We start from the raw sequence: 12,058 nt of genomic DNA on the forward strand, positions 1-12,058 counted from the left end.
ATTAATAAGTTGTGATTATAAATACAGCGCATACACCTGTAAGCAGATTTAATGTCCTGCGTCACTGGTTTGTTAGAGCAGATTTGTTTATTCCCGGCATGCATTTCGTTTAGGCCGCCTTTTCGCCCGCATATGTGACGCACTTAGGCTCCTAAAACCGCAAGTGTGAACTGGGTGTCTGAAAAAAGCCGGACTAAATTTGAGGCGGCCCAGGGCCGGCCTAATAAGTGTGAACGGGGTCTAAGTCACACATCAGGCCTTAGGTTTGAGGCGAGTGTATGCATCTCAGTATACAGTGTATACGATCTCGGTCTATAGTGTATGCATCTCAGTATATAGTTTATACGATCTCAGTATATAGTTTATACGATCTCAGTATATAGTTTATATGATCTCAGTATATAGTGTATGCATCTCAGTATATAGTGTATGCACCTCAGTATATAGTGTATATGAGCCGGCGCGTTCACATTTACATTTAGGCTGGCATTAGGCCGGGTCGAAGCGGGACTAGTTTTGACCTGGCTCCCAGGGCCGGCCTAAATCTCAAGTGTGAACGGGGTCTTAGGCTGTGTTTCTTGGTTGATGGGTGTCACGTGATGCAGTCTCAGGGGGGCTGCCAGCCAGTTCGTCTGTCCGCTTCTCAAGTTGTTGGCAGTTTAACATCAGGGATTAGCTGCCTCTTTTGTTTTGGCCTCTGTGTTCCCTCCGTTTCTCTGTATGCCAGGGGTGCTGTGCAGCCGCAGGGCCCAGGGGCAGTGTTTTGAAAGAATCATTTTGGTGAACGATGGGAATCACATCAGTGTCTGCATTGATTCGGTTCTTTTGATTCACCCTATGAACGAGCAGCGCGGCGCTCAGGAGTTGGTTACCAGCCTATCGACAGTGTTTCACTGACTCTCGAGTCTGGCAATATTATATACTGTACATAATGTGTGTGTGTGTGTGTACATTACAGTTTGTATTTATTAAGTACGTCTACCAAACAAATAAAAAAATACAATGAATCACTATGAGGTCTGTTTTTGTAATGTTTTATACAGATTAAACATTTTGCACAAATTATTATCAATACTTGCAAGTCATCTTGAGTTAAATAAACAAAATGACCAATAATTATTATTATTTATATTAATAATTGAGATACACCTATGTGTAAGATATTTAACGATATTATTAAAACAATATATTACATTTAATTAGATTAATCGTGTTGGCTAAATAATGTTAATGCTGTTGTTATCTATAGGACTTTAAATATTAAATTAAATTGAATTGAACCCAGTCAAATATAGACTTTTCTTAGCTTTTGTGTGCAGTTTGTGAACGACTTGTTCTTTCCGGTTCAAGTCTATCTAACCAATCCTGATTCGGTCTGCATTGGTTCGAGTCACTGAATCATTGAATGAAATGAACAAAATGAATTGATTCACCAAACTGAACTGAATCAAATGAATCGAGTTACTAAAAAGAATCGAACTGCGCATCACTTGTGGGGTGTTATTGTGTTGGGTTAGGGAGGGATGTTTGTGGGTTACTGGCTCCCCCAGTCTCTGGGTGGTACAGCCTGAGAGCGGTGATTGGACGGGAGGGAGTCACCAGATAAGGGGATATATAAGGGTGTGGTGACGCGCCGCTCGCAGGGTTGCCAGATTGGGGGGAAACCAAAGCCATGGGGGAAAAAGGATATCAAACGGGGCTAAAGTAAAAAACGGGGGGTTCTTTTCCTCATTTTAATTTTCCTATAGTGGTCCCAAGCCTGCCCTCGAACAGTGATGATGGACTGCCCCACTCGTCAATAATATTGAGTTCTGCAGTTAAGCGCCACCCGGCTGCACTCTCTTCAGTTGTGTGTTGAGCAAGTTGCTAGACAATGAATTTGTGTGTATTTCGTCAGCTAGACGCCAGGTTCGGTTCTGTTGTTGTTGTTTACACTAAACCACAAAATAAATCAATTCCTAAGTTCACTTTATAACACTGAATACGTCAGTTATTTAACCAGAACAAATAGTATTTGCCAACATCCACAAATAAACTATTAACTGTATGTATGTTTATTTAATAGTAATCACCATAAATTAAAAAATATACAATTATAGGGTGAATAGACATTTAATTAATAAAACAGTAATTACTAAAAAAAAAAAACTGAATTCACTCTAGTGGCAAAGAAGTGTGTAGGCCTGCACAATAGCACAATATCAGTCTGCAAGGTGGAGTCAACGTGAATTCCTCTTTTCACTTAAAAATCACCCAAATAATAATTACTATTTCACTATTATTTTTATCCCTAGCATCTTTCCAGTCAATCCACTAGATCTAGGTGCAATTTAAATATGAGAGCTGTTGGATTTATGTGTTTAAACAACTGAACTAATTATATTCAAGTTTTGTTTTTCTTCATGCATTTTACTGGTTTACAATTTTACCAGCAAGTGGCTGCATTAAAAAAAAGACCTGCTGAATCAATCTTCTACTTTCAAAATAAATTTAGCAGGATAAATGCACACACTTGAAAATACAATACATGTGCAATAGACCTTTGGCTTTAAACATCATGACTTACCAACCTCCTTTCATACTGCATGTCAATTTAAATTCGTACTTAAATGCACACCTTCTCAAGATGACACAAAAAGACTATTAAATGACTATTAACCTGGTCAGCAGCCTGTTACTGTTGCATTTCCTGGGACAGAAGTAAGAACATAAGAAAGTTTACAAACGAGAGGAGGCCATTCGACCCATCGTGCTCGTTCCCAAATTTTCAGCATCTACCACATCGCTGCGGAGTTTGTTCCAGATTGTGACGACTCTCTGTGTGAAGAAGCGTCTCCGGTTTTCTGTTTTGAATGCCTTGAAGCCCAATTTCACTCCATCCTCCTCTCCTGCCTCGTTGACCTTGGAATCTCTGGGACTGCTCTCACCTGGTTCTCCTCCCACCTCAACGGCCAGACCTATCAAGTGACCTGGCGAGGTTCCTCATCCACCCCCCAACCTCTCCTTACAGTCGTACCCCAAGGCTCCATCCTGAACCCCCTCCTGTTCTCTCTCTACACTCGCTCCCTGGGCCCCCTCATCACATCTCATGGTTTCGCCTACCACTTCTATGCAGATGATGCCCAGATCTTCCTGTCTTTTCCCTCTTCTGACCCTCTCATCCCCTCTCACATCTCTTCCTGCTTGTCTGCTATCTCCGCCTGGATGCACTCGCATCACCTCAAGCTCAACCTCTGCAAATCGGATCTCCTCTTTTCCCCCCTTTTCCTCACCTTATGCTGATCTCTCCATCTCAATCCCCTTGGAATCTATGACACTCTCTCCTTCTTCTTCCACTAAGAACCTAGGAGTGACCCTCGCCTCGATCCTGTGCTCTACACTTGGCACATGACACACACCTGCAGATTCTTCCTGAGCAACATATGCCAAATCCGTCCCTTCCTCACCAACTACTCCACTCAGCAGCTCGTCCAGTCACCGGTCCTCTCCCGCCTGGACTACTGCAACTCCCTCCTGGCCGGCCTGCCTGCATCCACTACCCGCCCACTCCAGCTCATCCAGAACTCTGCGGCTCATCTGATATTCTCTCTGCCCTGATTCCGACGCGCTACTCCACTGCTCCGCTCCCTCAAGTGGCTCCCAACAGCGGCACGCATTCAGTTCAAGACACTGACCCTCACCTACCGCTGTCTCGACCACACTGCACCAAGCTACCTTCAGTCCCTCGTCTCTCCATACATCCCCTCCAGACTTCTGCGGTCTTCTGGTGCCAGAAGACTAACTCTGCCTCCTCTCCACTCCCCTTCCTCCAGCGCCGGCTCCTTTTCATCCCTGGCCCCTAAGTGGTGGAACGACCTTCCCACTGAAGTCAAAGCATCAGAGTCCCTGACCTCCTTCCAGCGCTTACTCAAGACGCATCTTTTCAGACAGGACTTGTAATTTTGTCCATTTTGATTTCCCCTTTGCTCCTTTCCCCTTGGCCCTTGACTGTGATCTAACATCTTGTCTGCACTCATCAGATTTTACAATCCAGGATGTAAGACCTCATATATTGTATACACTTGTGTAAATTGGAATTTGTAAAATGTATTATGCTTTGAATTGCACTGTATTATGTAACTTCAAATTTGTAATGTTTTATGCCTTGAACTGTACTGCACTTTGTATTGCACTTATATTTTGTAAGTCGCCCTGGATAAGAGCGTCTGCCAAGAAATAATATTAATAATAATAATAATAATAATAATAAAAATAATAATAATAATACTGTATATGCAATTCCTCTCTAATAAGGTTATTGTGAAAATGGGTGGAAATGTTTGGAAATGGGGGAAAATTGGCTCACCACTGGGGTGAATTTCGGAGTTGCATTTGGCAACCCCGTTCGGAAAGCCCTGCCAACTGGATCGAGGAGTTGAAGAGACTGACGAATGCGCCAACATGGGACACGGAGGCCACGAGATCTCAGACTGCCTGTTATATAAGTTTCCCCAGCTAGGCGTTTAGACAATATCTCGCAGAAAACACTATCTAACTGATAATCCGAAACCATGGAAAATGCATGTTGTTCAATACCAGGTCTTAGTCAATGACGATACAGTGTTCTTCTGTTAATTACACATCATCTGGCAATGTTTTGCCAACTCAGTCCTAAAGAGACACAATAGTTTATTTGTTCTGCTGATATTTGAAATCGTGGTCTTCCACGTCTTGCAGATCGATGTATTAATAGGACAGAAGAACTATGGCAGGAAACTCTTTGAGTTGTCAAAGTTACTATACAATTACAACATTGAACTGTACATATTTTCCACAATTGTAAGCAGCTCTTGTATGCCAGAAGCATCATGTTCAGAGCACACATGCAGTATTGCACTGATAACTCGTAAATGATCCTCCAGGTTCCTGTATGTAAGCTGGTGGAGGATGAAGTCATTAGTAAATTCGTACCGCCATATAGCTCCCAGGCACATTCTCACTTCTATTAAATAATATCCTCATCGTTGGATTGAACTAAAGATACAGCAGAACTTAGTATACAAATACAAATACATTCAAGACACTTCGTATTTGAAATAAACACACCCGTTCTTCTGCCTCTAATCTTCAACATGGCAGATGCATAGCAAACAGCTTTCAAAGATATGGGTGAGAAATAATATGTCTCAGTATAGCATATTTCAGTGTGTAGTGTATACATCTCAGTATATAGTGTATGTATCTCAGTGTGTAGTGTATACATCTCAGTATATAGTGTATGTATCTCAGTATATAGTGTATGTATCTCAGTGTGTAGTGTATACATCTCAGTATATAGTGTATGTATCAGTGTGTAGTGTATACATCTCAGTATATAGTGTATGTATCTCAGTATATAGTGTATGTATCTCAGTGTGTAGTGTATACATCTCAGTATATAGTGTATGTATCTCAGTATATAGTGTATACGATCTCAGTATATAGTGTATGTATCTCAGTGTGTAGTGTATACATCTCAATATATAGTGTATGTATCTCAGTATATAGTGTATACATCTCAGTATATAGTGTATACATCTCAGTATATAGTGTATGTATCTCAGTGTGTAGTGTATACATCTCAGTATATAGTGTATGTATCTCAGTATATAGTGTATGTATCTCAGTGTGTAGTGTATACATCTCAGTATATAGTGTATGTATCTCAGTATATAGTGTATACATCTCAGTATATAGTGTATGTATCTCAGTATGTAGTGTATGTATCTCAGTGTGTAGTGTATACATCTCAGTATATAGTGTATGTATCTCAGTATATAGTGTATGTATCTCAGTGTGTAGTGTATACATCTCAGTATATAGTGTATGTATCTTAGTATATAGTGTATGTATCTCAGTGTGTAGTGTATACATCTCAGTATATAGTGTATGTATCTCAGTATATAGTGTATACATCTCAGTATATAGTGTATGTATCTCAGTATATAGTGTATACGATCTCAGTATATAGTGTATGTATCTCAGTATATAGTCTATACATCTCAGTATATAGTGTATACATCTCAGTATATAGTGTATGTATCTCAGTATATAGTGTATACGATCTCAGTATATAGTGTATGTATCTCAGTATATAGTGTATGTATCTCAGTATATAGTGTATACGATCTCAGTATATAGTGTATGTATCTCAGTGTGTAGTGTATACATCTCAGTATATAGTGTATGTATCTCAGTGTGTAGTGTATACATCTCAGTATATAGTGTATACATCTCAGTATATAGTGTATGTATCTCAGTGTGTAGTGTATACATCTCAGTATATAGTGTATACATCTCAGTGTGTAGTGTATACATCTCAGTATATAGTGTATACATCTCAGTATATAGTGTATGTATCTCAGTGTGTAGTGTATACATCTCAGTATATAGTGTATGTATCTCAGTATGTAGTGTATGTATCTCAGTGTGTAGTGTATACATCTCAGTATATAGTGTATGTGTCTCAGTGTGTAGTGTATACATCTCAGTATATAGTGTATGTATCTCAGTATATAGTGTATGTATCTCAGTGTGTAGTGTATACATCTCAGTATATAGTGTATGTATCTCAGTGTGTAGTGTATACATCTCAGTATATAGTGTATGTATCTCAGTATATAGTGTATGTATCTCAGTGTGTAGTGTATACATCTCAGTATATAGTGTATGTGTTTCAGTGTGTAGTGTATACATCTCAGTATATAGTGTATGTATCTCAGTATATAGTGTATACATCTCAGTATATAGTGTATGTATCTCAGTATATAGTGTATACATCTCAGTATATAGTGTATGTATCTCAGTATATAGTGTATGTATCTCAGTGTGTAGTGTATGTATCTCAGTATATAGTGTATACATCTCAGTATATAGTGTATGTATCTCAGTATATAGTGTATGTATCTCAGTATATAGTGTATGCATCTCAGTATGTAGTGTCATGTCAAAATTTCCTGCCAAAAACAATATAATAAAAATATAAATAATTGTTTCTGCCTGATGTTTTTTTTTCCCTAAACGTGGACGAAAGACATTTCTCAACTCCTCACAGTACCAGGACTCGGCAACTAGCAAATCTTTCTTGATGATATTTTGTTAGTTATTTTTGATTAAGTTTAGGGGTTGAATATTTCTATATAGATTTGATTCTTCCATAGGTGATTTCATTTCATCTATCAGCACCTGATCATGGAGAAAAAAAACATACCGCCTCATTATGCTCACCAGGTAATTTTTTTACTGGTCAGGTGCTACTGTTTTTTATGGCAAGCAACACACACACACACACACACACACACACTGAAACATACATGTAAATTGACTTTTGGTTTAGTTGTTGAAGAGTCTTAAATCATTTTATATTTTCCCCAACTGCTAGAAAAACTATTAAAAAGCTCCGATTTTACAGAAGCCATTGAGACTGAGCTCAGCTGGAACAAAAAGCAGGAAGAGGAACTGTAGGACCAGGGTGGAAACAGCACGGTTTCAATAGGATCCGCCCTATGCCCCTGTATACAAAATACAAGTCCTACATCCTAGATTGTGAGCTGACAAGATGTGAAGACATAGTTAAGAGCTAAGGGGAAGGGTGCATGAGGGAAATCAAATAAACAACACGAGTACTAGCAATGTAAAAGCATGTAGTTTGATGAAATGTTACATAAAGTGAAAATATACAGGGGAGCTGAGCCACATGGGAATAAACAACTAAATTACAAGTTCAGTCTGAAAAGATATGTCTTGAGAAATCGCCCGAAGGTGGTCAGGGACTCTGCTGTCCTGATTTCAGTGGGAAGGTCGTCCAACAACTTAGGGGCCAGGGATGAAAAGGAGTGGACTCTGGAGGGAGGGGAGTGGAGAGGAGGTAATGTTAGTCTTCTGGCGCAGGAAGACCAGAGAGATCTGGAGGGGGTGTACGGAGAGGTCAGGGTCTGAAGGTAGCTCGGTGCAGTCTGGTCGAGACAGGTGAGGGTCAATGTCAAGCCAGGATTGGGAGCCAGTGGAGGGAGCGGAGCAGTGGAGTAGCGTGTGAGAATCGGGGCAAAGAGAACACCAGCCGAGCTGCAGAGTTCTGGCTGAGCTGGAGTGGGCGGGCAGCAGCTGCAGGGAGGCCGGCCAGGTTCGTGTCAGCATGGGGATGAGCAGGGTGTAGGAGTGTGTGTGTTTGTGACCTAGGAGGAGAGAGGAACGTTCAGAGTCACAGAGAGGTGAGATTGAAGAGAAGGAAGCTCGATTAGTATGAGATTTAGTCGGGATGGGAGAGGACTGGTGCTGTTGAAGAGGGGGCACCCGGCCGAGCTCAGCGCCGGCCTCATGGGACAAGCCGCCCATCCTCGAGCTGGGGTGAGTGGGCCGATTCCAGACGCTCCTGTGTTTATTATTGTGAATGTTATCTGGGCACACCACCGACACACCCAACAGAGCAGCCAATCAACCTAAGCAACCTGTCAATGGGAGGTGTGAGGAGCCAAGACTGAATTCGAACCCGGGTCCCAAGACCAACCCCTGGGGCACCGTGATTATAAAATACATCCTTATTGTTCATATTTTTTATAATAGGGCAATGCGTAGTGCATGGACACTCAAGCTGTGTCTCAAATCATATATTACAGACTAATCTTCATTGTTTTTTACATCACAGTTACATTCACATACTTAACTGTTTTGCACGGTTTTGAAATGATGCATGTGTGCTTGTCAAATTTAAAATGTTTGTCTTCAGTGTGTTATGATTATTTCTCATCTTGATTGTAAATTAGCCTTGCATTTTTTAGACGCACATGAGCATTGCTTATGAGATTTATGCTCACTTCTGATGTAAGTGTCCTGTTTGTCACTAGCTTGCTAGCTAGATATAAATGAGAGAGCACGCCCACACAAGTAAATACTCGTTTATACGGCCTTGTTTTTGTTTTTTCTTTTGAAGGAAAATGAACTACATAAGAAATAAGTCATGCAGTTTCCTGTATAGAAAATATTACAATGCAATACTGCCACCAGTATTATAAAAATTATAAAAAGACATTGTGACTTTTCAATATTGTCTTGTGATTACTTATTTCTTATGGACCTCAGAAGGAATTCATTACATTTCCCATCTAGGCTCCTCCTCTTCCTCTGCCTGGTGCATCACTCCACTTCCATGTGCGCCTCATTGAGGGCATCATTGTGGCAGAGTTAGTACTTCATGTGTCGTCTTTCTCAGCGTGAAAAAAGTTCGTCCAGTAATAAAGCGCCCCCTCTGGTGGCCAATGCAGGCCAATGCACCCCAGTTTCTGTACTAAATGAACACACCCGAGATAAACAGCTGCACCCCCACTCGAAAACAGATGTTTGCATAATTATGATTGTCCAGTGTTTTTTTGTTTTTTTTTCTCAATGAGGCTGTATTTTAACTTAACCTATAGCTATAGGTCATGCAACATACACCTACACCTTGCGATACAAAATGACTGTGTGTTTGAGACGGTGGGATGGGCACAATTAGGTGTAGTACAGTGCAGTACTGATGCGCTGTGTAGTGTATAGCCGGTCGCCTTGGTGTAGCGCAGGTTTCCGCAGATCTGCAGATTTCCACCGATCCCATTGGTGGAGCAGCGCAGATCTGCGGACATCTGCGCGGCACGAACACGACCGTCACTCGCCGATGTGGCTCGTAGTGGCAGCGCTAGAGTCGCCTCTTTAAAATGATCTCCAACAACAGGCCATTTTTACACCAATACTACTACTAACAATTCTACTCAATTTGTGTGATTTGTTATTTAAATTGGCTGTTTTTCAAATCGCCACTTTAACCTTCATGTCTGCATTTGCCAGCATGGCAGAAAGTATATTGAACAAGAAGCTGGAACTGTATGCCGGTGTTACATTGTAGCAGTGATCGGCGACACGTCACACAGCTCAGAACTAATAAGAGACTGTTGCTGGCTTGCTCAATGCAACACTGTGTACTTCAGGGCGAAAATGTGGATATCTATGCTAAAAATACTTCCCAATTTTATTCCCCTTCCGTCCGTCTTGCTCTGATGCACAAACTTACACGATCCAGTATGAATTGCATCCAATAATGTGAGGAACATCTTGCATTCATTAAAACAAATAATTGTATGTAGTTTCTAGTACTATAAGCCTGTATACAAAATAACCCCCCCAGACACCTTTGGCAAGTGAGAAATATAGCAGTGAAAGTAATTTCATATGCAGGTTTTTGGGTGTAATGCAAAAGTGTTTATTCACATATTAATTGAAAACTTTCCCCCCAGGGCTCTACTGGAGGATATGGCATATGGACCTGGTTCAGTCTGCAGTTCTCTACTGTGTCATGACTCTCGTCAGCACATACCTTGTTGCCTTTGCCTACAAAAATGTCAAATTTGTCCTGAAACACAAGTAGGTTCTCTCTGTCCCCGTCTCTAATAACCTGTCCTCAGTGCTTTCTTTTGCAGTCTAGCAGTTGCATGCAGATGTAGTTATTTGTCGGGGAAGATAAGGTAGTCTGATAGCTACGGTTGTTGTTGTTGTTGGTCACAGTAATGAATAACGACTACAGATTTATAATTACACGTCTATAAATCGCCTGTCGATCTCTTGTCCTCAGAGTAGCCCAGAAACGTGAAGATGCAGTTTCTAAGGAAGTGACGCGCAAACTCTCTGAGGCAGACAGCAGGAAAATGTCTCGCAAGGAGAAGGATGAACGGTGTGTATGGCCAGGCCAGTCAGTGACCTGCTTTTTGCCCACAGGGGTCACATGGGTTGCATAAGGATTCAAACATGTTGCTTTAACCTTAATGACAGATGGGTAGTGATCATGAAAAGTAATCTAAAGTGCTTAGCTGTATATTGGTGAAGTTTAGCTGGAATAAAGCAGTTTGTTTCACCCTCCCTCCTGCTCCTCCTCCTCCTCCTCCTCTGGGTGGTTACATGTAATTGAGAATCATTTTAGTCTCCTGCTGTATAAATGCGTAGAGCTCCTCTAACCAGAACCCCTTCAAACAGAATCCTCTGGAAAAAGAACGAAGTTGCAGATTATGAAGCCACCACCTTCTCCATCTTCTACAACAACACCTTATTCCTGGTCCTCGTCATCATCGCCTCCTTCTTCCTGCTGAAGAACTTCAACCCAACAGTGTATCCTTTCTTTCCTGTTCCCACAGTGGATATCGGTGTTGTCTCTGCTTGCATACCTAAACGCACTGCTTGCAATTTTGTGCGCTGCTGACAAATGCTGACCATTGAAAGTCATTTGGCCAACGCACTGAAGAATTTTAGTTGCAAGATAAAGCGGTAGGGACAGCCCTATTACAAGGTGTTTCTTAGCAGCTTGGTTATGGTTGTGAGTAACAAACCTATAGAACAGAATATTCTGTCTTATGCAGTCTTGTTCTTCAAGTGTTTCTTCCTTGACGTAATCTTTGCAGAAATTACATCTTGTCAATCAGTGCTTCCTCTGGCCTCATTGCCCTGCTGTCCACTGGATCCAAATAAGCTGCCTCTGAATATTGCTGCAGGAGAATGATGACCAATCGGGGGGTGGGAGGGATCTGCTTTTTTACAGGAGTATATTGGTGCAGGGGTCTTTGAGCAAAGTGTAAAATACTGACTTCACACATGACAAAAATGGAGGCTGGAAAATGGTCTCTACTTTTTACAAATAAAGTTTGCCAAGTCAGGTATCTGATTTGAATTTTATTTTGCATGCGTAACAATATTCAGAGCCAACGCGGCTGCATGTTTTTATTTTTCGTGACATGTACAAAGCTGGTTATGATTGAACACTTTTTAAAGGAGGCTCCTGCCGTTAAGGACTAGTGCTTGTTTTCCAGCAGTCAATTATACAGAAGTGGGGTAAAGCCCTGCACGGGCGTCAAATCTAGGCCCCAGCCCGGCCCCGGCCCGAGACGCTCAGGCCCCAGCCCGGCCCTTGTCTGACAGCTTATCACAATTATTGGCCCGAGTCCGACTGGAGCCCGTGGTTTTTTTTTGTTTTTTTTTTTCCCATTACAGAGCCTATACTACTGTTGCAGCCATTAAAATAGTT

At 41.3% G+C, this 12,058-nt stretch overlaps 1 protein-coding gene across 1 annotated transcript; it reads left to right on the top strand.

Moving 5' to 3' along the window:
* Window positions 1–10,272: 10,272 nt before the first annotated feature.
* LOC136753385 (translocon-associated protein subunit gamma) lies at window positions 10,273–11,693 on the top strand. The gene is made up of 4 exons (XM_066709445.1): window positions 10,273–10,410; window positions 10,619–10,717; window positions 11,017–11,148; window positions 11,439–11,693. The coding sequence occupies exons 1-4, from the start codon at window positions 10,307–10,309 to the stop codon at window positions 11,503–11,505; spliced, it is 402 nt and encodes a 133-aa protein (XP_066565542.1). The 5' UTR covers window positions 10,273–10,306; the 3' UTR covers window positions 11,506–11,693.
* Window positions 11,694–12,058: the final 365 nt, after the last annotated feature.

Source organism: Amia ocellicauda, chromosome 7 (genome assembly GCF_036373705.1).
Source record: "Amia ocellicauda isolate fAmiCal2 chromosome 7, fAmiCal2.hap1, whole genome shotgun sequence".
Classification (NCBI taxonomy): domain Eukaryota; kingdom Metazoa; phylum Chordata; class Actinopteri; order Amiiformes; family Amiidae; genus Amia; species Amia ocellicauda.

Coding starts and splice junctions, on each gene's coding strand:
- LOC136753385 (XM_066709445.1), top strand. CDS start 10,307: ATGGACCTGGTTCAGTCTGCAGTTCTCTACTGTGTCATGACTCTCGTC. Junction 10,718..11,016: donor CGCAAGGAGAAGGATGAACG/GTGTGTATGGCC, acceptor CCCTTCAAACAG/AATCCTCTGGAAAAAGAACG. Junction 11,149..11,438: donor AAGAACTTCAACCCAACAGT/GTATCCTTTCTT, acceptor TAATCTTTGCAG/AAATTACATCTTGTCAATCA.